Source organism: Emericellopsis atlantica, assembly GCF_019669845.1.
Source record: "Emericellopsis atlantica unplaced genomic scaffold F5Z01scaffold_22, whole genome shotgun sequence".
In the NCBI taxonomy this organism is placed as follows: domain Eukaryota; kingdom Fungi; phylum Ascomycota; class Sordariomycetes; order Hypocreales; family Bionectriaceae; genus Emericellopsis; species Emericellopsis atlantica.
This window is the reverse complement of record NW_025764724.1, coordinates 245,973-271,254: the sequence shown is the minus strand read 5'-3', so window position 1 is coordinate 271,254 and position 25,282 is coordinate 245,973. Positions and strand designations below refer to the sequence as shown.

At 54.8% G+C, this 25,282-nt stretch overlaps 10 protein-coding genes across 10 annotated transcripts; 6 read left to right on the top strand and 4 right to left on the bottom strand.

Annotated features, from left to right (window-relative positions):
* Positions 1 to 55: 55 nt before the first annotated feature.
* Positions 56 to 2,171, top strand: F5Z01DRAFT_239565. The gene is made up of 2 exons (XM_046258384.1): positions 56 to 500; positions 563 to 2,171. Exons 1-2 carry the CDS (start codon positions 184 to 186, stop codon positions 1,989 to 1,991), a joined length of 1,746 nt encoding a protein of 581 aa, XP_046116195.1. The 5' UTR covers positions 56 to 183; the 3' UTR covers positions 1,992 to 2,171.
* On the bottom strand, positions 2,077 to 3,322 carry F5Z01DRAFT_239604 (glutathione S-transferase). Its single transcript, XM_046258386.1, has 4 exons — positions 3,171 to 3,322; positions 2,595 to 3,091; positions 2,387 to 2,535; positions 2,077 to 2,334 (listed from the first exon to the last, which is right to left on the bottom strand). Exons 2-4 carry the CDS (start codon positions 2,928 to 2,930, stop codon positions 2,163 to 2,165), a joined length of 657 nt encoding a protein of 218 aa, XP_046116194.1. The 5' UTR covers positions 2,931 to 3,091; positions 3,171 to 3,322; the 3' UTR covers positions 2,077 to 2,162.
* Positions 3,323 to 4,203: 881 nt separating this feature from the next.
* On the bottom strand, positions 4,204 to 4,993 carry F5Z01DRAFT_239577 (uncharacterized protein). The gene is made up of 4 exons (XM_046258385.1): positions 4,781 to 4,993; positions 4,637 to 4,732; positions 4,253 to 4,580; position 4,204 (listed from the first exon to the last, which is right to left on the bottom strand). Exons 1-3 carry the CDS (start codon positions 4,802 to 4,804, stop codon positions 4,452 to 4,454), a joined length of 249 nt encoding a protein of 82 aa, XP_046116193.1. The 5' UTR covers positions 4,805 to 4,993; the 3' UTR covers position 4,204; positions 4,253 to 4,451.
* Positions 4,994 to 5,815: 822 nt separating this feature from the next.
* F5Z01DRAFT_661406 (uncharacterized protein) lies at positions 5,816 to 7,282 on the top strand. The gene has a single exon (XM_046263879.1). It carries the CDS (start codon positions 6,184 to 6,186, stop codon positions 7,219 to 7,221), a length of 1,038 nt encoding a protein of 345 aa, XP_046116192.1. The 5' UTR covers positions 5,816 to 6,183; the 3' UTR covers positions 7,222 to 7,282.
* Positions 7,283 to 7,788: 506 nt separating this feature from the next.
* F5Z01DRAFT_682750 (uncharacterized protein) lies at positions 7,789 to 10,432 on the top strand (the record flags this gene model as incomplete). The annotated part of the gene is made up of 2 exons (XM_046265789.1): positions 7,789 to 8,145; positions 8,198 to 10,432. The coding sequence occupies 2 exons, from the start codon at positions 7,789 to 7,791 to the stop codon at positions 10,430 to 10,432; spliced, it is 2,592 nt and encodes an 863-aa protein (XP_046116191.1).
* A 303-nt stretch (positions 10,433 to 10,735) lies between these two features.
* F5Z01DRAFT_676147 (ABC multidrug transporter) lies at positions 10,736 to 15,035 on the bottom strand (the record flags this gene model as incomplete). The annotated part of the gene is made up of 3 exons (XM_046265220.1): positions 10,736 to 10,775; positions 10,832 to 12,024; positions 12,075 to 15,035. The coding sequence occupies 3 exons, from the start codon at positions 15,033 to 15,035 to the stop codon at positions 10,736 to 10,738; spliced, it is 4,194 nt and encodes a 1,397-aa protein (XP_046116190.1).
* A 1,062-nt stretch (positions 15,036 to 16,097) lies between these two features.
* On the top strand, positions 16,098 to 18,476 carry F5Z01DRAFT_638539 (uncharacterized protein; the record flags this gene model as incomplete). The annotated part of the gene is made up of 1 exon (XM_046262381.1): positions 16,098 to 18,476. The coding sequence occupies one exon, from the start codon at positions 16,098 to 16,100 to the stop codon at positions 18,474 to 18,476; it is 2,379 nt and encodes a 792-aa protein (XP_046116189.1).
* Positions 18,477 to 18,527: 51 nt separating this feature from the next.
* On the bottom strand, positions 18,528 to 19,606 carry F5Z01DRAFT_661400 (Metallo-dependent phosphatase-like protein). The gene has a single exon (XM_046263878.1). The coding sequence runs from the start codon at positions 19,564 to 19,566 to the stop codon at positions 18,541 to 18,543; it is 1,026 nt and encodes a 341-aa protein (XP_046116188.1). The 5' UTR covers positions 19,567 to 19,606; the 3' UTR covers positions 18,528 to 18,540.
* A 388-nt stretch (positions 19,607 to 19,994) lies between these two features.
* On the top strand, positions 19,995 to 22,520 carry F5Z01DRAFT_238687 (binuclear zinc transcription factor). Its single transcript, XM_046258380.1, has 6 exons — positions 19,995 to 20,373; positions 20,424 to 20,562; positions 20,640 to 20,661; positions 20,714 to 20,908; positions 20,958 to 21,251; positions 21,304 to 22,520. Exons 1-6 carry the CDS (start codon positions 20,172 to 20,174, stop codon positions 22,135 to 22,137), a joined length of 1,686 nt encoding a protein of 561 aa, XP_046116187.1. The 5' UTR covers positions 19,995 to 20,171; the 3' UTR covers positions 22,138 to 22,520.
* On the top strand, positions 22,521 to 25,233 carry F5Z01DRAFT_238688 (P-loop containing nucleoside triphosphate hydrolase protein). Its single transcript, XM_046258381.1, has 2 exons — positions 22,521 to 23,254; positions 23,313 to 25,233. Exons 1-2 carry the CDS (start codon positions 22,903 to 22,905, stop codon positions 25,088 to 25,090), a joined length of 2,130 nt encoding a protein of 709 aa, XP_046116186.1. The 5' UTR covers positions 22,521 to 22,902; the 3' UTR covers positions 25,091 to 25,233.
* The last annotated feature ends 49 nt before the right edge of the window (positions 25,234 to 25,282 follow it).

Below are 25,282 nucleotides of genomic sequence, written 5' to 3'. Positions count from 1 at the left end.
ATGTGATTCTTCCCATTCATTCTCTTCACTCCCTGTGTTCTTCACGCCGAGCCATCGATTCCATTCAGCAAGCGTCCTCAATTCCTCGTCGATATCCACTTCTAGAACGTGTACTTATTTATCTATCTTCGTCTCTCCATATTCCCCTGTGTGTGTCCGTCTAGCTAGCCATCTACCGCAACAATGACATCCTACTCCCCTTCAGCCAAAATGGCCTCGTATTTGTCGCGGCTCAGTCCGGTGCCCGCGTTCCCAGACTACACGGGCCCCTTCAAAGTAGGCACAATGGACGTCGAGATCCCCGTGAGCGACTTGCCGTCACCGAGTCCCGCGCCAGAGAACGCTGCCGACATCCCGACTGTGCTGTTTCGAATCTTCTACCCGGCGGTGGACGAGTCGGACGAGAAGTGTATTCCTTGGCTCCCAAACCCGCAAAGACACCACATCTCGGCATATACGAGGTTTGTTGGTGTTGGAAACACATTGGCCGAGTTTCTATCGTAAGTAGACCTGGACAGTGGAGATATCGAGTCGTACAATCGAAGCTAAAGGCAATGAACAGGTTCTTCCCAAGACACCTCAATTACACGACAATTCCTGCGCACAAGAACTCGAAACTCCGATCATCCGATGGAGAATCGGCTCGATGGCCGACAATGATCTTTTCCCACGGCCTGGGAGGCTCTCGTAACTCATACTCGTACATTGCCGGGTCACTGGCGTCTCACGGCCTTGTCGTCATCTGCCCAGAGCATCGCGATGGCAGCGCAGTCGCGTCATTCATTCGCATTCCTGATGAAAACAACAAGGCTTCCAAGATAAAGACCAAGAAGATGATTCAATACAACCGCATCTCGCACGACGTCTCACCAGAGGTCTACGAGATGCGCGAGGCGCAACTGAGGATCCGACTTTGGGAGCTCGGTCTGGTCCACGAGGCGATCCTTGCCATGGATAAGGGCACCGAGTTCAGGAACATCAACACTTCGACCACCAGCTTGCAGCAATTTGTCGGTCGACTCAAGGTGCACGAGCCAGGCAGCATCATCTTTGCAGGCCACAGTTTCGGCGCCACAACCATGACCCAGTGGCTCAAGAGCACATACTATGCCGACAATGAGGATGTCTCAGGCATGGAGAAGCCCCTCTTTACACCCAAGAAGGACTCGGCCATCCGCAAGCAGGTCACGGAGCGCAACGTCACAATGTTGCTGGATATGTGGTGCATGCCCCTCCTTGCGCCCAATTCAGAAGTGCTGTTCAACCTGCCCCTGCCCCTGTATGACGATCTCGCATCGGCTGTTGGGGGAACTGGCCTCCTCGCTGTTGAATCCGAGTCCTTTTACAAGTGGACCGAGCACCTGCACATCAAGGCACGCATTCTGTCTCCCGAGCCCAAGGCCAGGACTGTTCTGCCGACCGTTTACGAGCGCCCCAGCGGTATCAAGCAGGCAGAGCCCAACTTTTTCTACGTGGTCAACTCGGCGCATCTGAGCCAGTCTGACTTTGGAATCCTTTTCCCCTGGTTGACCAAAAAGATTTTTGATGCAGAACAGCCCGAGCGAGCCCTGCGGCTGAACTTGCGCGCCCAGCTGCAGCTGCTGCGCGTGAACAACATCCCCATCGCCCGTACCTACGCAGGCGACCTCGTCGATGGCTCCACCATTGACAAGCTGGACTCCGCCAAGAAGGACGAGAGCTCAGTGCAGGTCGCAGACGGTCTCATGAACGACCAGGCCATCTTCGACCGCAGTGGCACGCACGTTGTCGACTTTTGGCGCTGGATCGACATTATCGGTCTCGGTGACGCGGGCGAAAAGGAGAAGGGCAAGACTGTAGGCGAGCAGGTCGAGGAGGGCGAAAAGGACATGGAGGGCGAGATGGAGCCTAGCGAGCAACGCCCAACAGCTGTGTCCAGGACGTTCAGCTCAAAGACGTTTGAGAGGACGCTGAGCGCGACCCGCACTACGACACAGGCTGCTGGGAATTGAGCGACGAGGACGGGACATGACGGTTTGTATTTGTGATACCATTACACTGGCTGGCGTTTCGGGCATACCCTTTGGGGTCTGATAGCATTTTATGGAAATATTCTTCTTTACTCAACATTCTAGTGTTTCAAGTGCGATGCTCCGCACTCGAAATTCATCGAGCCACCCGTCTCACGGCTCGTACGCCTTCTTGACAGCATCCAACGCAGCCAGCTTGTTGTGCCACCTCACAAAGTTGGGGTACTTCTCCTCAATCTGGTACGGCTTCCAAAGAGGGTCCGACAAGACGGGCCACTGTTGCGCCGGCATGTTCCACGGCACAAATGCGAGGTCGGCATATGTTCTGAGACGGTTAGTACCATGGCAAGGTCAAGAGAACTGGGGGGTCAAGTTACAGTCTGTTGTCAACGAGATATTCCTTGCCCTCGAGGATGTTGTGGAGGACCATCATTACGCGCTCGATCTGCTCTAGGTAGCGCTTCTTGCCGTCGGGCATGTGGTCGCCGAATCTGTGGAACCAGACGGCTTGACCATAGTAGGGGCCCTTTGCACTTGTCAGGCGCTGCTAGACTGCTGAAGCACAGCATCCAGGAACCAACTCACCTGCCCGGACATCTGGAAATGAAGGTACTGCTTTGCCTCCCAGACTCCCTTGCCCTCCTTCACGCTGATCTTGCCCTTCTGATCATACTTGTCGACGAGGTACTCGATGATGGCACCGCTCTCCCACAACGTGAGACCTGTGTTGGGGTCCTCGATGGCCGGGACGCGGCCATTGGGGTTGATGTTCTTGACGAACCACTCCGCCTTGGGATCGTCGGTGGCCACCTTTGTAAAGGGAATGTTGAGATAGTGCAGGATGATGAGCACCTTGTATGGGTTGGGGCCGCCAACAGCACCGCTGTGCATGTAGAGCTTGATGGGCTGGAGAGCAGACATTGTGCAGGAGAGTTGATGGAGAATGGGTAGTTTGTGAGGTTGTTCTGCTCAAAGCTAGAGTGCCACTACGCCATCTTTATACAAAACACAGGACTTGCCTTCTTATTGACTGGGATAAGATGCTCGTTTGAGATTCTTCCTCAACTCCGGACTCCTGACTCCTGAGATCAACAGTTCGAAATTTGCCTAATGCGGTAACCACAAGTCCGCCTGGGTTGTGGGGAGTCGGGGGCCTCTCACCTGGCCTCCGCAGCCTGTCGGCCATCGTGAACAGCGAGAGCCTGGTAATCAGGGGGATCGAACGACTAACGTGCCTCTATTCACCCACAAGTCGCAGAGTGTTGTGGAGATAATCTGCCGTGGTATTGGTTCGGATTACCAATATCGCCGAAGGATGTAGTGGTTACTCATAACCGCGCGGCTAGAGTGCGGAACTGCGGAGCATTTACAACTCCAAGCCTTTTCGATATTGTTCATTGTACTTTTCTTGGCGTGGCTGGGACCAAGCTTGCTTCAGATTGCAGGCCTCCAATAAGAGATATGATGACCTGAACGCAGACATGGACGCTGGTCACTTTAGTGCTTCACATGGAAGTGAGCATCAAGTCACGTATTGCTAAAATCGAGAATCCTGGGGAGCTTGTTCCAGTGTGAAGTTGGGAATATGTATCATCGCAGCGGATATCTTTACAAGTACTCCAGAGAGTCAATCCACACGATGAGGCTTTATCACCTTGAGGTCTCCGGCCCCTCGCACCAGAACGCGGGGATACGGTGAAGATGACGTTTCTATTTCATCCGACGGTGAAGCCTGACGAGAAAGAAGATGGGGCCAAACATTCCTTGGAATGAAATCGATAGAATCTTTAGACCGCCGAAAAGGGGTGCCGCGCGCGCTTCGACGCACATGATATGCAGGCATCCGAAAGGAGTGGTTGATACTCCTGTTCTTCTGAGAGCACACAGCAGAGAGCACCCTGATCAGTACGATCACCTTGGAGACAAGGTTGCAAGTTTACCTGTAGTCGTTCTTTCCCAAGCTCTCTTGGTTGCAAGACTAGACCAGCAGTCATCGTCTAGGGCAGAAATACGTGGACATAGAGTGGCCGTGCACGACTTTACTGTGATGCTGCCCTTCTCCTAACGTTTTTGGCAGCCGATCGGCCCCCTTGTGCAAGTTGTGAACAACTTACGATCTCTGATGGAGTCGCCAAGACGAATATGGTCAGGTGCTGCTATCTGGAGCAAGTGTGTGGTTTCATAACGCGTCAAGGCTGTAAATCAGCGCGCGGATTTTGATTTAGAGTCGTTGGGAACCCCACCCCACAAGCCATTCCTTGTCCAGCGCCGAGATTCAGTCGCCCTCACTAGCACCGGTTGGTTACTAGTACGTCCAGGTTTCTTCTATCCTGTCCCTGTAACGATTGATAGAGGCGACCGCGCTTTATGTGCCAGATCGCACCGAGACTGAAGTCTCCACCGATACAGAAAGCAGCTCAAACATGTTGAGCCCCCGACTCTTTACGCATCAGCAGGGAAGTCCTTGGGCCAGCACTTCTCCTTGGGCCATAGCTTGGAGTCGTGCGTCTCCGCGTGCTTCTCGAGTTGGATCTTGTTGGTGTTGACAATCTCCTTGCGGCAATTGGCGCACTAGATACCCATTACTATACGTCTAGGGGGATCGCTCGGAGGAGGGGTTGGTTTACGATGGAGGTCGGCTTGGGGGCCTTGACGGGCAGGCCGTTGGCCTTGACAGGCGCGCGGGTGCCGTCTGCGTCGCCCTTCTTCTGCTCACGCGCTCTCTGCTACGCGTTAGCGAATGAAGGCAATCGTACGAGGGTGCAACGCACCCGGTCTTTTTTTGAGATAGGCATGGTCGTGTTGGTGAGGGTGGGATCTGCAGGGTGGTGTCACTGGTGTGAGGTAGGCAGTTGAGAAAATTTGAGTGGAATTCAGGGTGGGGATGGGTAGTGAACTCAAAGGATTGAGTACCGAGTACCTAGATAGTCGGATTTTAACTAATCACATGACTAGTAGTTCTATAATAAGAATAAAAAAATAGCCCTTTATATTCTTAATAATAAAAATTTATTTAAATTAAATAAAATATAAATTTCTACATATTAATAATAAATTATATTTTTATTAAAATATTTTATATTGATTATTTAATTTTATTAATTTATAAATTATTATAATATATAAAAGATTTTTTTTTAATATTTTATTATATAATAAATTTTATATTAATAATTAATACTTAAAAAAAATATTTAATATTTTAATATTAAGTATTATATACTCTTATAATCATACTATACGGTTTAGACTTTCCTATAGTAAAGTATTTTCTCGCTAGGTATAGAACTATCAGAATTATCACGGCGCGGCCCGTTCCTACTCCAGCACTTCTTACATATGCACATGCACGCGGCATCCCTGATATTACTGACTCTGACGACGCTCATCATAACGGCAGACGTACCATTCGAGGTACAACACTAGACTTCCGGGGAGGCATCAGCTCCCCGTCCAAACGGCATCTAGGGCAGTCTTGCACCCCAAAGGAAAGATCCAGTCACAGGTCGATACACAAGTTACTGGGCCAGTAAGCGAGAAGTCGCTTCGTTCCATCTTCTTCGCTCTACGGAGTACACAGTGTTGATAGAATCCATATCTGGCCCCCAAGTGAACAGAGAGCACATTACCACAATCGAATCCCACCGGAGGGCAACGTCAGCCATCACTTTGCTTCTGTGCTACATGACGGTCGAGAACCAATTTCTCCATCTTTACCCCTCTTGAGGCATTCAGGTACCCAATGGCAGTCTCAACATGGACCTGTCGAATTGCACAGAGTGTTTGGACCGGCAGTGTAGCATTGGGCTGGGGGTTGCGGAGTGACACTGTGAGTCTGTGACAGTCAGCTCGCATGTTGCATGCAGGGTAGCCTGGATAGCCCCGCCTCCATGTCCATCAGTGACAACTGGGGCGCGGACCGAGATCCGACTGGAGACAGCACACACAGTAAGCCACAGTATGGCCCACGAGCTTAAAGCAACGTAAGCGTGAAAAAGCCCCGAGCGCCAAGCCCGCATCGAGCCGTTCAATGGCCATTCATCGATGAGTGAATGACGCTTGCGATGGATCGTTCAACAGAACCTGTCTCACGATTCATCCTCGACCGCGCACATACCTGACCTTTCCCCATTCTCCTGCTTCAGTTGCTTCCAGTCTGCCAACACCCACAGACATGTCATCTCCTACTAGCGCAGGTGTCCTCCAGACACACCAACTCATCGAGAACCATGGTATCTTGATCCGAGATGAGCTATACGGAGAGGAACTTGTCCATGAGCCAGTCCTCGTAGAGCTTCTCCAAAGCCCCGAGGTGCAGCGACTGCGAGGCATCTGCCAGCATGGCGTCACTGGATTCCTGGGCCTCACGCCGCAAGTCACACGACTCGAGCATTCGGTCGGCGCATTCATCCTCGTGCGAAGAGTTGGTGCCACGATTGAAGAACAGGTCACCGCTCTTCTCCATGACATCTCTCACACCACCCTCAGTCACGTCATCGACCACGCCCTCTCCAAGCCTGGGGAAGGGAGCTATCACGAGGTCCACAAGACACGGTACCTTGAGACGACGCGGCTGCCGGACATTCTCACCAAACATGGGATCACCCAGAAAGTGTTTGAAGAAGAATTGTTCCCGCTGGTGGAGATGCCATCGCCTCAACTGTGTGCCGATCGCCTGGACTATGCTTTGCGTGACGCTGTCAGCTTTGGCAAGCTGGCCATGGAAGACGCCAAACGGGTGGTCGGTTCGCTAAAGGCGTTTCCCAGTGCTACAGCGACTCGCCGTCTGCTGGTTCTGGACGACCCGCAGGTAGCGCTGCGTCTGTCTCGCGCATATATCAATGCCGACAAAGATGTCTGGTCAAGCCCGGCCCACATCGACATGTATCAGCGGACAGGCCAGGTGATAGGCGAACTGGTAGAGGCAGGGGCAGTAGACGATCAGGTGCTGTGGCAAGTGTCCGACGCAGAGTTTTGGACTCTGCTGCGTCAAGCCGCGAATCCGGAGCAGCTTCGCGCCATCGAGAGATTGGAGGAGGAGGGGATTCCAGAGGACAACGGACTCCAACTGCCGCAATGCGCTAAAATTCGCACGCTCGATCCAGACGTTTGGCAGGGCGGCGAGAAGCAGCCTGCGCCGCTGTCGATAGTGCTGCCAACGTGGGGATCCGAGCGACAGCAGTACATTCTCAGTCGTAGTCAGCATCGTTGAGGCGTACAATGCGCTATGTACTGCCAGATAGTTTATATAAGCACACTGCTTCCACACCACCAATCTTGCCTCTGAAGCTGTGTACTTCATGATCCAGTTGACAGGCAACACTGTCATGAACAGAGGCCGCCATTGCTGACGAGCTCAGGGGTGGTACCACACCCTCGCCGGCACCGCCGCAGTCGTACGTTGAGCTGCCTCCCCTGCTGTCGCATCGCATTGCGCTTACGACATCTCTCCTGCAGGATAGGCAGCCATTCACAAAGTATCTTTTTACATGATCGTCTGGATGAGTTGGGAAGGTGGCAGTGCGTTGCGTGTGACATGCCTCCTTGCTGTATGACTATCATGTCAGTTTCTGGTACCTTTGCCGTTGCAGTAGGCTACTAAACGAGATGAAGATGTGAATAGATTGTCACTCTTAGGTACCTGCCTCTATGAGTACTTTACTATTTAACCTTAGATCGTACTAGTCTACAAGGCAACACAATACACTTCGGCCTACCCTTTCACTTACTTAGACTGATACTCGCTGCCAAGTGACAAGTCTCCCCTTCATCGCCCGCCATGTCTGAGTCGGCCTATACTATTGTCCTCCATGGCAACGACGCTACCGGGAAGTCTACGCTCGCCCCCGCCCTGAGAACAGCCGGTGAGGTCGTCTATGCTCGTGGGGACGAAGATCCCGCACTCGAGGATACCCTCGTCGTCAGGTCCTTTGACAAATTCACGTTACAGCTCGCCGAAGACGACCGCGCTTCCCTTCCCACATCGTACACGGACAAGGATGGAATTCACCGCAGAATCGTACGCATCATTCTTGATGCTGAGCTTCCCGTCCTCCAAGCACGGCTCGCGAACCGGCCTAGCACGGACAAGTGGGAGTCCGAAAAGGCCCTCTTTTACTTCCGCGCGCGGTTCCTTGTACGTTCTTCTCATTACGAGTTCCCATTGGGCGACTCTGACAAGCCATCAGGAACTAGCTGCGTTCCACGGCCTGCCCGTCGTGGACACCGGAAAGAAGAGCGTCGACGAAACCGTCTCTGATATCATTGCCCTCGCCCGCAACCCCAAGGCCCTCGCGCTTTTCTCCAGGCTTGCCTTGCGCACAATGACGCCCGAAGATGTCGTTTCCTTGGCCAATCGCCGAGCGTCGATTCCCGGCATTGACTACGCCCAGCGGGTGGAGGAGATCATCGCCATCGAGTGCGGCGAAACCTCCATCTTTACACCCGAAGACGTCCGCACGCAATGCCTTCAAGACCCAGGCCTCGTGTATGCGCTCGTGAACCACTACGATAACGCACACGATACCGATGCCCCGCTGCGCCTTCGCCTGGTTATTGAGGGCGAGTCAAAGCAGATCTACAAGGTCGAGACGCCCCTGACCCGCCACTTTGACGATTACATCCTCGTCTTCCTTAAGCCGACCATCTACTCGCACAGCAAGCAGGCGACGGCGGAGATTGACGGTCTCAGCGCCATCCGTGCCACCGGCTCCCGTCTCTTCCTGGAGATGCTCCATCGCGCAGGCATCAGCCACACGTACACCGGTCTGAACGCGCATGGGCTCATCTGGGCGCGCAGCACCGAGATCACACAGATCGAGACCGTGTACAAGGAGCTCTGTGCGGGGACGGACAAACATTCCTTCTTCGGTATGGTCAACGACCCCAGTGTGACCTTGCCAACGGGCCAGTATAAGCGAGGGCCATACGTCCGCTTCGACTGGCGGAACCCGAATCACACGTACAAGGGAGTCAACCCTGCGACACACCCCTTCTACCACCTCATGGAGGCATCCGTCGGCAAGGATGTCTTCTACGACCGCTTCCTCACGGCACGTGCAACGCCGTTGGGGGACAAGTGTGTGCCGGAGGAGCTCGTGCACGGCGTCCAGGCTGTCGAGGCGTCCGTGGACTGGACGATCCGCATCTTCTTCACGATCCAGCACTATCTTCATCAGATCGGGCTCGAGGTACAGGACGGCTGCGTCATGCTCGACCCGACCGGGCGCACCATGTGGTCCGAGATCAACCAGGACTGCATGCGCATCAAGTGGCGCGAGGTCACCAAGGCGAACGGCCAAGACACCTTTGACAAGGACGTCTGGCGCGCCGGCGGCAGCTCCGTGCAAGAGGCCATCCTCAACAAGTGGACGCGGCTCAACAGCCTCCTCCGCGCGCCCCTTGCGGACCACCCATTCCACAAGCACGAGATGGTCGCCCCGTGCGAGCCGTACGGTCTGCACGCGCGGGAGGTGCTCGCGGACAAGACGCTTACCCTCACACCGCGCTACACGGCGCTGTATGAGCGTCTTGCCGCGCATGATCGCTCACGTGTGCGGTCTGCGGCCACGAACGAGGCCGCGTCTGAGCGTCTGCTCGCGCTCATGGGGGAGCACATCTGGCAGCTCACCGCTGCCGTCTCGCCTCACAAAGCGCATGAGGAAGCGAAGACGATGGTCCGGCTCGCGAGCACGTACGCACGACGAGTCGGGCTGGCCCCGGCGCGAGTGAGCACACTCACCGACGAGGACGCGGACGGCGTCCTTGCACGACCAGCCACACCACCGGGCTCCAAGGCAATTGGGGTAACGGCGAACAAGTACGCAGACAAGACGGACGTCTTTGCGCTCGCGGAGCTTGGTGTCAAGCTGATCCGCCCCGAGGGCCGCTGTCTGCGCGTCAGCTACGAGATTGTCGACGCGGTCCAGTTCGCCAGGGCGTTTGGCGAGGGTGTGTGCGTCCACTTTGTGCCGACCAGGCCTAAGGACATGCCGGGCCTCCTCGCGCAGGGCATGCTCGACGGCGCGGTGACGTACAGCTCTGTAATGGACAACTTTGCGACAGTCGCGCGGCTCGTGGCTTCGACGCCCGACACGGACATTTCACTCGCGCTCATCTGCCGGCGTGGTCAGCAGATTGATCCGCGCGCGTGGACTGCGGACAGACCCGCCCGAATCGTGGCCGAACATGTGCGCATGGTTCGAACATACCTTGAACGTCTAGGCGTCCCACCGGACACGTACGAGATCCAGCGGGTGCTTGGGTCCTCAGAGTCGTACCTTGTCAACGACCCACGCGAGACATATCTGCTCTGCGATGCTATCATCTCTACCGGTGAAACCATCAAAGCGAACGACCTGGAAGTCTGGCAGGTCGTGAAAAGCAAGGGTGATCTCGTTGTCGGCCTCTATCAGCGACTGTAACTTGGTAGAGAGAGAGAGACTCTGGTCATGGCGGCGTTGGGTGCAGCATCTGCAGCTTGGGGTACAGACAGAGGCGAACTTGGAGACTATTTCTGGTGCCGCCATTGCATGATGCTTGAAGGGTAGATACTCTTTTGATTCGCCTTGCATTTCTAGTTTAGCTACATACAAAATTTCACAAGGTAGCTCTTGCGGACGATAAGAAAACGGCGTCAACCACTACCTATTGATACACCCACTGGGCGTACCGAGGATTGAACCACACAACGTGATGCTATACTTGGAGAAATATAGAAGATATCCCTACGACTCGGCTTTCTTGCTCGCTTTTGTTCTGAGTTTCCTATTTGGCTCTTGTTAGACGTTTGTCCCGACGAAGAACAGGGGAATAAGACTCACATAAGTGCGTATACGCACGCATAACTTGAAATCGCAAACAGCGCCACAATGGCGGCGTCCCTCCAGCCATAATAATAGTCCTTCAAATTCATGTTGTAGAGATAGTCGCTTCCTGTCTGGTATTGGCAAACACTGCAGTCTCGCGTATCGTCTGGGTTGAGTAGGTTGGTTCGCGATCCAAGACCCTGCATATAATCGGCGAGGTACTCTCCACACGTCTGGCCGTCTGGCGTATCGAATATGGCGAGTTCTTCCCTTCCGCAGTGGACGGGCGCGTCGAACGTCGTAAAGACCAGCATGGAGCCCATGAGGTAGTTGAAAGGGTTCAAGTAATAAAGCCAGTATCGCCAGACCTCTTGGATCTGCGAATAAGAAACGTAGACGCCACAGAAGAACACCAAGATGCCGATCACCAGCGGATTCACCAGAATAGCAAAGACGGCGTTGGGCGCATAGGCCGCGATTGCTTGGCCGATGCCCGTGTATATGAACTCGTACATGAGCATGACGAAGAAGACGGCGCCGGCTTTGTCGCTGCCACTAGGGAAGCCAACAGTATAATACCACGTCAAGTAGTATATAACTGCGCAGAGGACGAGGTAGGGAAGCTCCGACACGATCAGGCCGGTGGCGAATGCGGACCAGTGGTACATTTTACTCTTCTTCTCACGAGCCTCATAGATATCGCGCCTCTCCAAGAAGAGAGGCTGTAGCTGAGCGATAACACCGGGCGCAACGAAGATAAAGTTGAAGATGGTGAAGAGGCGCATCTGTAGATCAGCGACCGAGTTGCCGATTCTCCAGAAAGAGAAGCCATTTAAGAGCCCCGAGATGATGTGAAGCGTGAATTTGTTGTTGATGTAATCCGTGTTACGCCAGAGTGAAGTATTGTTCCGTTTTGTGACGAGCTTTAGTTGCGTCCAGATCGGCGTGGCGAATTCGTGGCCATCATCGAGGGTCCCTGGTGGTTTCGACGCGGCGTCCCTGATCATGTGGTCGAGGTCCTGGGTCATGGCCGTATATTCCGGGCTGGCGAGCCAGACTTCATTCCAATCCTTCCCTTCGCTGAGACTTCCGGACACGACGTCAATCATGTGCTCGGCCGGGTTGGTATTCTGAGGGCAAGGAGCGCCATGACGACCGAAATACGCCTTGACAGTGGCACCGTTATGGCCAACATCACCAAAGTACACCTGGACGAACGGGTTAGCACCTTTCTACACACACACAAAGGAAGACGTACAGTTTTGCCGCCCTTGGCCAATAGAAGTAATGTGTCAAACTGAGCAAACAGGGAAGCTGAGGGCTGATGGATAGTGACAAGGACAGCCTGTCCGACGTCCGTCAATTTCCGAAGGAACCGAATAATGTTGAACGCAGCCTGACCATCCAAGCCACTGGTGGGCTCGTCGAGGAAAATCAAGATACTGGGCTTCGACACAAGCTCGACGCCAATCGTAAGACGCTTGCGTTGTTCCACGGAGAGGCCAGCCGTCGTTGTGCCCACAAGAGTGTTTTCAATATCGTGCATTTCCAGTAGATCGATAATCGTGTCGACATACTGTAACTTTTCCTCGACTGGCGTGTCTCGGCTCTGTCTTAACAAAGCCGAAAACTCCAAGGCCTCTCGTGCGGTGGCAAGTGGCTCGTGGACATCGAGTTGCTCGCAATACCCTGCCGAGCGTTGAAACGAGACGGGGAGGTCCCTCCCATCCACCAAGATGCTGCCCTTGATTGTACCCTCTGTCTTGCGCTGGGCAAGCACATCCAACAGAGTTGTCTTGCCTGCCCCTGAAGACCCCATCAAGGCGCCCAGCATGCCGGGTTTGACCCAGCCCTGCACATTGTCTAGGAGGACACGATCGCCCGACGATGTCTTCACAGTGTAGGAGAGACCTTTCCACGTGAAAATGGATGTGTTGCGTATCAGCTGAGCATCGATTTCTGGGGAACTCTTCGTCGTGGTTCCATTCTTCTCGCCAACGGGACAAGGTCCACCTCGATGGTTCGAGTCGTGCAGGTTCAGTCCAGATAGAGCCTCCTCGTCCACGATGAGATGCTTCGTCTTTGTTGCCTTTTCGCGAGGAATGACCAAGTAGCCACTGTTTCCCGACACTTGGCTCCAATTTCTTGTAAAGTAGACCGTCAGAACGACAAACAAGACCCACCACGCCCACACGATGCCAAAGTTGCGCCAGACGTGCGCATGGCTATAGGACAGCCCTTGCAGGTACTCATCGCCCGTGATGACGGACGCACCCACGGGGGCACCACGAATTCCGGTGCACGCCTGAAAATCCGGGTTGTTATAGCCAGGGCCGTTTGGAACCAAATGGTGGTCAACACAAGGTATCAGCTGCCCGTGAAACTCGTTGCTGAGGATCGCCTCGTAGCCATAAGCCAATGGATTGACCCAGAAGATCCAGGCTAGCCACGGACGCATACTGGGCCTCGGAATCAAGAAGCCCGTATACATGATGAGTGTCGACATGAGGAACCCGGACACTTTAGAGGCCGCATCAAAGCTCGAGAAGGCGGCCCCTATGGCGCGAAACATGGCTGTCATACACATGGACACGGAGACGGTAGTGATCCAATATATCATGAACGCTTCGCCTGTAGCCTTGAGACCGGTCATCCAGTAGACGGGCAGGGCGAACAGCGTGACTTGCATGACGATCAGTGGTATGTCGGCAGCGATCTGAGCGACGCAAAAGGCGGCAGGGTGGTAGAGAGCGAAACCACGGTGTTTGGCCAACACGGGACGTGCGGCAAAGGAGCTGGTCACCTCGCTCATGGAGAGCAGCGAGTTCAACAAGATGGCGAAGAAGAGAGAGCCGCCTTTGAAGGGCAGCCCCGAAGAGTTGTCGGGGGCATCGTAGAACAATGAACCAGTGATGAGAGCTTGAACAAAGTTTAAGCCTTGAGGGATGAGAAATATGGCACTGTCACTCCATAACAGCTGATACTGCCTGATCACTGCGGATTTGACTTGCGTATAGAAGCTGACGGTGAGAGGCGATCTCTTGGGAAGGCCAGGATTTCTTTGAGAGTGAACGGCTTCTTGAAAGTCCTTCGTCGCCTCGGCAGCCTCTGATGAGTTTGGATAGTCATATTCCAGGGCCATTGTACGCTTGAGTTGCGTCGCTTCGTAGTAGGAGCGAAGTTCCTCAGCGTTGCGAGGATATCGATCCTCCATGTCGGGGTTGACCCGTCGCTCGGTGGGCACAGTAACGCCGGTCAGGTAATCGGCGATATTGGCTCCATCGGTGTAGAGGAAGCCCAGCTCCTCCATGAAAGGCTTTGCTCGATGGATTGGGCCGTAGAAGATCTGCTTTCCTTCATCTAGGATCAGAACCTTGTCGAAGAGGTCATAGATGCCGTTGCCCGCTTGATAAAGTGTCATGATGGAGCTCAAGCCGAGGGCGTCAGTCATTGCCCTCATGCATCGTACATACTCCAGGGCTGTCGAGGCATCGAGGCCCCTGGTAGAATTGTCCCAGCAGAACACAGATGCTCTTGTTGCCATGGTCTCGATGATGGAGACACGCTTTCGCTCGCCGCCTGAGACACCGCGAACAAACTCGTTGCCAACCTTGGTATCGCGGGTGTGTTCAATGCCCATTGATTGCAGGAGGGAGTCGCGGTTCATCTGTTGAAACTCCGCCTTGTTGAGGTTGGGCGGTAGATGGTGTGGTACCTTCATCCGGGTTGCAAAGTCGATGGTTTGTTGCACTGTTAGAGTAGGGAAAAACAGTTCCTCCTCGGTGTTCATGACGATCTGCCCTCTGTATGGCTTTGCTTCGTCGGCAGACATGGATCCATACCTAACCTCGCCAGTCACTTGGGCGTATCCCAATCGGCGGTTGGCTAGTATCTTGAGTAGGGAAGTGCAGCCTGCTCCTGGTCGCCCGAGCACTAGGAGCATCTCTCCGGGCTTGACACACCCATGACTGTTGTCAATGATGGTTTTGAGTAGTGGTTTCTCCCGGCTCTCCTTGACACGGGCGGGAATGTTGACCTGGCTGCCGACATTCTCGTGAAATGCTGCGTCCGTTCCAGTGCCCTTGACAGTCAGGTCGTGCCAAGTGATGCCAAGTCGTTTACCCTTCTCCGTTTGCTGGTTGATCATCTTCACCTCGGGCGTCGGCTTCCAATCTCCCGCCTTGCTGGCGGGTGTCTCGTCGTTGGAGTCGTCTGGCATGGCTTTCGGTCTTTTGCCGTCGCTGAAACTCCTGCTCAATGCACATGCAAGTGGCACGGTGTGGTAAGACTCTGCACTGACACCGCTGCCCAGGGGATGTTGCAAGTGGTGTGGGCTGTTATTGCACAACAAGTGGTCATGCCACATGTAGGTGAGTAAAACTCAGAAAACGATGTATTGAGCTGCGTGAGTAGAAAAGAGGGGGGATCAATCGGAGCTTTTTTCGAATCCAACACCTAATTTAGCGGGGCAACAGGCACATGACCGGATATCGCCTGATCTGCGGTGCCAATATTGTGACAAGGGACCTTTGTTCTCGTAGAGGGCTCAGGAGGCACTTCTGACGGACCTTCTATAGCAGACTATCTTAGTGTAACGCTTATATAAATCATAACAGAGTAATTAATAGCTCATTCACATTAACTACTTAAATAAAATATTAACTATTACGAGCTCGGAAACATATATCGTACCGCAATAACGATCTATCGGCGAGGTCCGTGAGTAAACATTCAGGGGCCCAGGGGGTGAACTGCACTGCTAACGGCCTACCAGACCCGCCCCCGCGCAAGCCCCACCGGCCTGCGCTACACTCTAGCGGCCCGGCTTACGCGGCCGCCCACTAGCGCTATGGCCCCTGCCTGCCTTCCATCCAGCGCTTACAGTACTCCGTACACTGTGTGTATTTGATCGTCGACCTACCTTCACTGCTACATACTTGACATGTACTTATACGACCTGCCTCGAACGGGCTACGCGTCCGCACGCCGTTCCACTGCGTCTACGCCTCGCCGATGTCGAGTTGATGAGCTCTACTGTCCAATGCCGTCCTCCCAATGTGGACAATTCTTAGTCATATGAAGACGGACTGAACATGTAGTTGCATGTATCTGATTCCATCATCGGCGAGGTGAGGTAATCCTCGCGCGAGGGTTCGTAAGCTTACACGACGCCAGGCTCGGAAACCCCAGCGGGCCCTACCTCCGCTCAATATGGTTTACAGAAGATGAGACGTTTGGGACATGGCCATCCTCCCTTCAAGTTCAATCATCGTTGTTCACAATGGCTATAGACGCATGCCTCCAGGTCTCTACGTATCGCTCGTCAGAACGAGCAAAGCATCAGGATGCTCCGTCGAAAATCTCGATCACAGCATTTCCAAGTGCCCGATCGACTGCATTGACCCTTCGCCAGCTCGTTGGTTTCGCAAGGCCTTCCGCTGCCAATCATACCATGTCGTATGCCCTTGTCCAGTACTGCCTCTGCCGACTCCCCATCCCTCACCTCGAACGACTTGGACATCTCAAGATTCCCTTCGAACTCCACGCAGCCCCGTTCCAATTCCTTCAGAAGCACCACAGTGCCTTTGGTTTCGCCTGGGTGGAGAGACTGGTCTGGAGAACACACGACCTGCACAAGCCCTACAACTTCCTCCGACCCGAACTACTCCTGGCACAGGAGTCTGGCTCCCAGAGACTTGTTGCCATCCTCACCATCATGCCTGGGGAAGATTACATTCGACACTATGCAAGCATGCTGGAGGTGGCTCAGCATGCCGGCGCTATCCCCTCGAACGATGGACCAATTCACTGCGTGCTGTACCCTCACCTCACGCAGTCCATCATGACGTGGACCGGACTGACGGAGCTCTCTGCCAACGTTGAACCTGGAGACATTGTCGTTCTCGGGTTCGTGGCCGAGCTGCTTCCACGTTTTGCCTCTCTTGTGCCTACATCTCGCGTGGTTTGGCGGCAAGACTCGCCGTATTACGGTCTAATCCGGCTTGAGCTTCGCCCGGGGCTCGTGTTTAGCCTCGTAGGTGCCAAGTACAGCTACTGGGGCAACCTAGGTGGACGCGTTGTCACAGAGCTTGCTGCTCGCAGACCACGGGCCATTTGTTACATTGCCAAGCAGGGTACGCTGCTATCGCCTGATGATATTCACTGTCGAATCTACTCGCCCACCAGATACTGCGTCTTTGACAAAGGACAAGCGTGCTGGCGTGGCGACGAGCACCCAGCCATACCCATCAACCCACTCTCATCCAAATTCCCAACCTTTGATCGAGGTCTGCATGTGTCGACTCCCACCATCGTCGAGCAGGATGTGGAGTTCCGAACGCAACTGGAGGCCCATGGCGCTGCGTCCATTGACAACGAGCTGGCGCAGATGGCAAGGGCCCTCACGGACCTCCACGAAGAGAACCCTTCCATGTCTCGTATTCAATTGCTGCCCCTCATGTTCATTACCGACTACCTTCGACGCCCAGAAGAGTTGGGAATGACAGTGCCATTCGATCTGACATCGCGGAATCAGACCGTGCAACGCAACAAGGAACTCTTCCTCGCCAGGGCTGCCCACCTGGTGCTAGAAGCATTTGATGTCATCCAGCGTCCCAAGGCCGTCATAGTCGGGACAGGCTATGGTGTCAAGACCATCCTTCCAGCGCTGCACCGGCGCGGCGTGGAAGTCGTTGGACTATGCGGTGGTCATAATCGTGTCAAGACTGAGACCGTCGCGACAAAACACAAGATCCCATGTGTTGATCTCCCCTTGGAACAAGTGCAGGCGTCCCACGGTGCCAATCTGCTCTTCGTCGCTTCTCCGCACGACAAGCATGCTGCCCTCGTCCAGCAGGCCCTCGATCTCGGCGGCTTCGACATTATATGCGAAAAGCCACTTGCGCTCGACACGGCAGCGATGGGACATTTCATCGACCAGGCGCGACGTTCTCCTCGGCTGTGCTTGATCAACCATCCTCTTCGCTTCTACCCGCCGCTCATCCATCTGAAGACTGCCACGAAAGAGCCAACCAACATCCTGTCTATCGACATTCGGTACCTCACCAAGCGCCTTTCCAAGCTCACTCATTGGAACTCTTGCTTCTCCAAAGCGGCCGGAGGGGGCATGATGCTAGCCATGGCCACTCACCTCCTCGATCTCATCGAATGGCTTACGGATTCTCGACTCACCCAGGACTCGGTGAAAACCATCAGCACATCCAACTCCATTGCTCCTCTGCCGACTGAAGACACCCAGCTCATCAAGACGCCCGATGTTGAGTCAGCGTTCCAGATGAGCGGCTCCTGTCCATCGTCCACGAAATACTCTGTCGAATGTGACGGAGCTGCAAATACCGAGCTCTTTTCTGTCACTGTACACCTTGCAAATGAAGATGAGCTTCGATTTATCCAGCGAAAAGGAAGCCCTATACTGCTGGAACAGCGCTACGCGGGCCGGGAGTGGTCGCCCTTCAAGGTGGGCATGGAACAACGCATTCGCGATGGCTCTCCGTGGCAGGTATCCTTTCAGTACTATGTGGAAGAATTGGTGGAGGCGATCTGCATGGGCAAAAGGTCGGCATTTGCGGACAAAGCCACTGGTTTTGATGATTATGCCAGACATGTTGGGCTCTTTGGATCCAGGGTGGGCATAGTCTGATCCCCTGTATCCGGTAGTGATGGACGACGAAAAGTAGTGAATCTCTTACGAGCTTGCGCAATTTTCATAATTGACCAGATTTTCTATCTAAATCAACAGTCACTATCCAAGGTAATTGGAACGACCCATCGCCTGGCCCTTGCACTGCGGCATTGACAAACAGTGTGCTGCTCGACGACCCGGATTCTGATCCATGTCCTTGCGTTGCTCTCACGGCCCTCTTGACACGGTATGCCTGCTCTCTTTCCCCCTTGGCCCGGATGGCGTCCTCGTCGTCAAACTTTGTTGGCCTCAGGGTCGCAATCGACTCGATGACCTGTGACTTGTCGTTGTCGATGCATGTGTAGTGGTTCAAATCGTCCGTCCCAGGGGACTCCCCCTGATCCTTCCAAACCACGTGCTTTGCGCCCCAGGATTCGTGGATATGGCCGAAACAGTGGACGCGTGGCCGCGCCCGCGCGATGGAGGAAAACAGCTGAGGGCAACCCAGGCGCTGGCCGGACGCTCTGTCGAGTATTCCTTGCGGTGGGCCATGGGTAATGGCAACGTCGATAATTCCTTCATGTTGGTTGGAGCATATCCCGGACCAGTCGTGCCCTTGGTCTGGATGGTATTGGAACCCCCAGTTGCTGTTGCTTTTCGAAGGGGTGAAGGGACTAGCAAAAACGGTGAGTCTTGCTCCATTGCCCAGGGTGAACGTGTAGATGCCCTCTTCGAGCAGTAGCCTGATTCCATCGCCCACCAACATTTCCTTAGCCTGTCCTACTCGCCCGTAGGCGTCGTCTAGGGATTTTTCATCTAGGCGTCCGTCGTTGAGCCGCAGAGATTCTGTTCTTATCTTTCTGAAGGCGCCATCGTCGAGTGTAAAGTCATGGTTGCCGGGTATGATGAGTTTCAGAGGAGCATCTATCTGGGCGAGCAGAGACAGCGTAGTGCGATATTCCTCGAGTTTCGACCCGTCTGTCAAATCTCCGCAGTGAATGACCACGTCGACTGGTTCCTGTGAGACGAAGGACGACGGGACGATCTCGGGGTCTGCGTGCGTATCCGAGAGGATGAGAAGTTTCGTGGGGATCTTGGCCGATTGCATATTCTATGAGGCGTAGGTCTAAATGGGGAAGGTCTCCAAGATCAGGGAGGATGGCTTTTATATATTTTTAAGGTGTGAAATCATGAGAAGGTGACGCGAAGGTTTGGTAGTCTTGTGCATCATGTGCCACGATGAAGCAGATGTGACAAAGGTTAATGAAAACCTTACTACTACGGTAGATAAGCGCCACTTTTAGCCTCAAACTATCCCCATGCACTAGCCAGTTTAACGAAGAGCTTTCTAGAGTCAGTGAATAGATTGATACCAGTAGCCAACGATGAATGGGTTGTGGTCTAAAGCTCGTTGGCAATTAAATGGAGTCAACTGTTGCGCCATGAAATCAAGACAATCCCTTTTGGGGAGTAATCTATTTGAGCAGAGAGCAGTAAAGTTTCACATAAGATCAAACCAGTGGAATATTGCAAATGGTCACTTTTAATTATCCATGCTAAATGCCCTAGGACGATGCAGACTGCGGACGGCTCTGTAGGGTAGCCCACGGAGACGGCTCTTGCTTATCGGGCCACCAGTGATCACGAGTCCACGACTCCGTCTCACTCGTAGCTGACCTCAACTTTCACAGACCACAACCATCCCCACCAGAGATGGCCTCTTCTTCTTCAGACGCGTCTGTCGCTGCCTTCTCTTGCACCGAATGCAAGAACCGCAAGGTGAAATGTGACCGCGCTCAGCCGTGCTGCGCTCGATGCATCCGCGACAATGCGACGTGCGAGTACCCCACCGCGCGAAGGAGGCCGCTCAACATGCCGTCGCGGCCCAAGATGATGGAGCTTGAGCAGCGCGTGCGTAAGTCTTGTGTACATGCACCGAGCGAACATACGGCTGAGCTGCAATAGACGAGCTGGAAGGCAAGCTCAGGGAGAAGGATGCCGCCGAGAGCGTTGCGTCGAGTAGACTTGGGAGCAGCCCGGGGATGGCGCTGGTTGGCACAGGGCGATATGAGCAGCTGCCTCCTCAATCGCTGATCGAGGAACTGTATGTTACGCTCTCGTCCACTTATTCATCCAAAGACCACTGGGCAATGTGAGCTGATAAGCACATGCGCCCTTTAGCACCAACTCCTACTTCATGACGGCAAGTCTGTGTGCGGGCAGAGAGCGTATGCGATCCTAGCTAACCATTAAAGCTCTGGCCCGACACTCCTATGCTGCATCCCTCTCGATACATCAGCTCGCTGTACATGCCTGCTCACATGCAGCCTCCCATGTGCTTGCAGTATGCCGTGCTTGCGCGTGGCGCAGAGGTTTCGGCAACGCAGAAGCACATGGCGGAGCCCCTTTACCGGAGAGCGAGACACTACCTGGAGGAGGATGAGATGAGGGCAAGTCATCTTCGTCTTCTCGTCATGTGGAAGTTCCTGACCCTTGTAGGATGAAAGCAGCATCATCAGTCTGGCACATTGCCAGGCCTGGCTGCTGCTGTCCGCATTCGAGGCCCAGAACTTCTGGTTCACACGCGCCTCCATCAGCTGTGCAAGAGCTGTCCGCCTGTCGCAGATTCTGGGGTTGCAAACCGTGGACGGCGTAGCACTGAACCAGACACTATTGCCACCTCGAGACTGGTGCGAGAGGGAGGAGAGGCGACGGACCATGTGGACCATGTTCGCCCTGGACCGGGGAAACAGTGCTACAGCGACCTGGCCAGTCCTTATTGATGTGGATCGCGTGCGTGTAATCTCGAAGAGCTCGGTGGTATTGACATACTGATGATGTCCAGATCATGACCCATCTGCCCAGCACGGAGCTGGCATACCAGAACAGCATGGAGGAACCGTCTGTCTCGCTGTCGCACGCGCTCACCTACGGCCTGGGCGGGCTGTCTGCATTTGCCTGTCGCGTTGTGGCCAGCCATCTGTTCCACGAGTGCATCGACTTGGGCAACAAGCCAATGTCAGAGGGCCTACCCGACGAGATCAAGGCGACGCTCTTCTGGGGAAGCTTCAACCATCTGGACAGCAGTCTAGCCACGGCATTCAGCACGCTGCCCCCTCACCTCAGCTGTCCCGAGAACACACACGACAACAACGCTGTCATTATCAGTCTCCAGCTTTGCGCCGCTATGATCAGTCTGTACAGAGGGACTCTGGGGAAACCGCGACACGAGACGACGCCGCTATACAACTTCAACGAGAAGACGCTCGAGCCAGCGCAGACGATTGTGACCACGGTCGCCCTGGCCGTCGACGTCAACGCACGCTTCCGGTCGCCCCTGGTGGCCTTTGCTGCTTTCCTGGCGGGCTTCGTGTACCTGAAGCACTACCTCGAGACCAAGGACACGGCAAGTCTGCACAAGCTCTTGGCGCTGCTGGACGTGATGATTGCGGTGGGCCAAGAGAACCCCGGATTCCCAGGGTCTTTGGCCGTGCAGATGGCCAGGGAGCTCGAGTCCCTTGGGATTGACCCAATGGCCATGGAGAAGGTGAGGGTGCTGACGGAGCGGATGGGCGACGACGCACCTATCCTGGGCAAGGAAGTCGGAGGCACCCTTGTCTTTTGTCCGATGGTAGTGAGGAAGGGGCCTGCTGGGTCGACGCCAGGCTCGAACGTTTGATACGTGGAGGGCGAGTTCGCCAGAATCTTGCTGTAATCGAAGAGATGCAGCAGTCTGCCAGTCAGTAGGGCTGAGCGCAGGGCGGTCCACTTGTAAGACGGCGATGACTGTGAAGCATCCTGGTTGAGTCGATGGGGTCGAGTAATGCAGCCTCTGCAGGGGTCCCCACGCCAGGGCCCAGGCAGTGTCTGCCTCGCCGCGTCAGCGCCATTCAGAAGCAATCCTTCTCGATTTGGTTGGCTGGGATTTGGATCAAAAGGACTTCTTGATGATGGCGATCGATGTGCTGCGGTGGCATGTGGAGATATGGACGAGGAAGACATGGACTTGGCTGCTCGCCGATGAGTAACTCACCGCACCGGCAGCCTGGGGCTGTTAATCAGTGGGCCTGGCACTGCCTAACTTAGACGATAGGTGCCTACTGCCTATTGTGCACCTGTCAGGCAGGCTGCCTGCAGTATCGCAGGCTGCAGGTGTTAGCGCTTCAACCTCGAATCCTCCACATCAAGATGCTGACCGCGTGTGTCATGTCAGCATCGGGTCGGTTTGTATTAAAGACTGGACTCCATAGTCCAGGTCTAGCTATATAAGCATGCCATGCAAGACTACAGAGGCGTCTGCTTTTCTTCTTTCATCTCACTCACCTCTCTTTTCATCTTCTGCTACCTAACTCTGTGGTCCCGCTCTTTGCCATAGAGGACTCGGGCATTTCTCAGACTCAACATCATCTGAGCCTCCCTCATACACTGCTCGGGAAGCTTCATCATGGCTGAGCCAATGGAGCGCACCAAGAGCTCGGGCGAGGAGACGGCATCGGTGGTCGTCGTCAGCCGCCCCGAGTCCGACACTGGCAAAGGGGACAACTCTACAGCCACACAGGCCACCACGGAGGAGACCTCTGAGAAGGCTGCGACAAAAGAAGGTGAAGACAAGAAGAGCGATGACGAGAAGAAGAAGGAAGACAAGGTGCTCGTCGGCACCATTGCGGACAGCATCGATCTCTACGCAAAGTACGACGAGAACGGTGACCGCTCATGGTCATCCTCGCCCCCTGATGGCGTCGAGGAGGCGGCCGAGAACGAGGAGACAGCCAAGTACGCCATCCTCGCGCGCAAAAGTAAGTCCCCCCTAGACCAGACTCGCCTAGCCCAGACAGACGCTGACCACCCAACCAGAGAAGCCCAAGGAGAGCGACTCCAAGAACCTGGTGCTCGACAGCATCGTCGTGCAGTCGCCATACCTCAAGACAGTGCTTACGGAGATCTTTGACGAGTACCCCGGGATCACGACGCGGGTGTCTCGTCTGACATTCCACGCACCCTTTGAGTGCTTCGTGCACCGATGGGACGCCTTCGTCGCAGCCAAGGACGACACCCAATACGACGAGAAGACGCGCGAGCACATTGCCTTCCTCTACAAGGTCATGCACAACGAGCTGCAGGAGACCATCCGCCTGCGCCAGGACTACTTTGAGCAGAAGGTGGTGTCGTGGGATCACGTCTGGACACTCTTCCCCCCGGGGTGCTACGTCCTGGGGTCCAAGGCTGGGCGACCTGTCGCCGCGCGCTTTGACGACGGCGGCTACATTCGAACGCAGTGTGGAAAGCAGTACCAACTCAACGCGCAGTGTATCGACTGGGACGGCAATGACATGGGCTGGACCGACTGCGACCAGCGCATCCCACAGTACCGGGGCGTGCGGCCCTTCCACGAGCTGCCATGCTACCCAATCGACTACCACCCCGAGCCAGACAAGATAAAGGAGGTTCTGAAGGCCCGGGGCCGGGTCTTTGAGGGCTTTGCCGGCTTCCACTACAAGTTCTACAACGGGCCCGCGCTGTACCACCCAGAAACCAACCCAGACAAGACACGCATAGAGACGGTGCAGTCCAGAATCGTCATTGATGGGCAAAACTGGGAGAAGAGCAACCCGGAAAACATGGTGATGCTCAATACCGTCCTCCACTTCAGCACAAAGGCGGTCAGCCGACGCAACAGCATTTCGAGTGATGCGAGCGGTGGCAGTGGCTACGACGCCCAAGGGGAGCAGCAGCCAGACACCACCACTGACGACGAGGTGTCTCGCGCGCCCATGACGGACGACCAGCTGCTCCTGTGCTCTCCAATCGTCAGGGGCTACTCGCTCACCAACAAGCGATGGATGGAGTTCTTTGTGGACAAGATTGACGAGATTGTGTTCAACGACAAGGCGTTTGACTCGCTGGTGCTGCAGGAGGAGCACAAGGAGCTGATCCTGGCCTTTGCCCAGAGCCAGGTCAAGTACAAGCACGCCTTTGACGACATCATCTCAGGCAAGGGCAAGGGAATCATCATGCTGCTGTCGGGCGGACCGGGCATCGGCAAGACGCTGACGGCCGAGTCGGTGGCGGAGGAGATGCGGGTGCCGCTGTACATTATGAGCGCGGGCGACCTCGGCACGGAGGCGCGCGAGGTGGAGGAGAACCTGGGCGCGATCCTGGGCATGGTGGCCAACTGGAACGCGGTGCTGCTGCTGGACGAGTGCGACGTCTTCCTCGAGGCGCGCACGGCCCAGGACATGGAGCGCAACCGCATCGTGGGCATCTTCCTGCGGCTGCTCGAGTACTACCAGGGCTGCCTCTTCCTGACGACGAACCGCGTGCAGTCCATGGACCCGGCCTTTCAGTCGCGCATCCACCTCGCCATTGAGTACCCGCCCCTCGACGAGGCGTCCCGCGTCGCCATCTGGAGAGGCTTCCTTGGCCGCACCGTGTCACTCCGCCGGGGCCAGCGGGGGGACGACGCGCACGAGGTCACGGCGGACGAGACGGCTCAGCTGAGCAAGCTGGAGCTCAACGGGCGGCAGATCAAGAATGTGCTCAAGATGGCGAACCTGCTCAGCTGCCAGAAGGAGGAGAAGCTGAGGTTTGAGCACATCCGAAAGGTCCTCAAGGTGGAGGGACGTTCGCTGTAGGGGTGTTTAGAGGGCTTTTATAGATACGACTTGTGATGCATGATTAGATCACAGTAGACAAATACAATTGGACGCTGTGCGCGCCTTGTTTGCCGCAAGAATCCAGTCGTGACTAGGGGCTTATACCCCCATGCTGAGCACGCGTCTATACCATTAATCGTACTATATACATCATGTCATGTACAAATATAC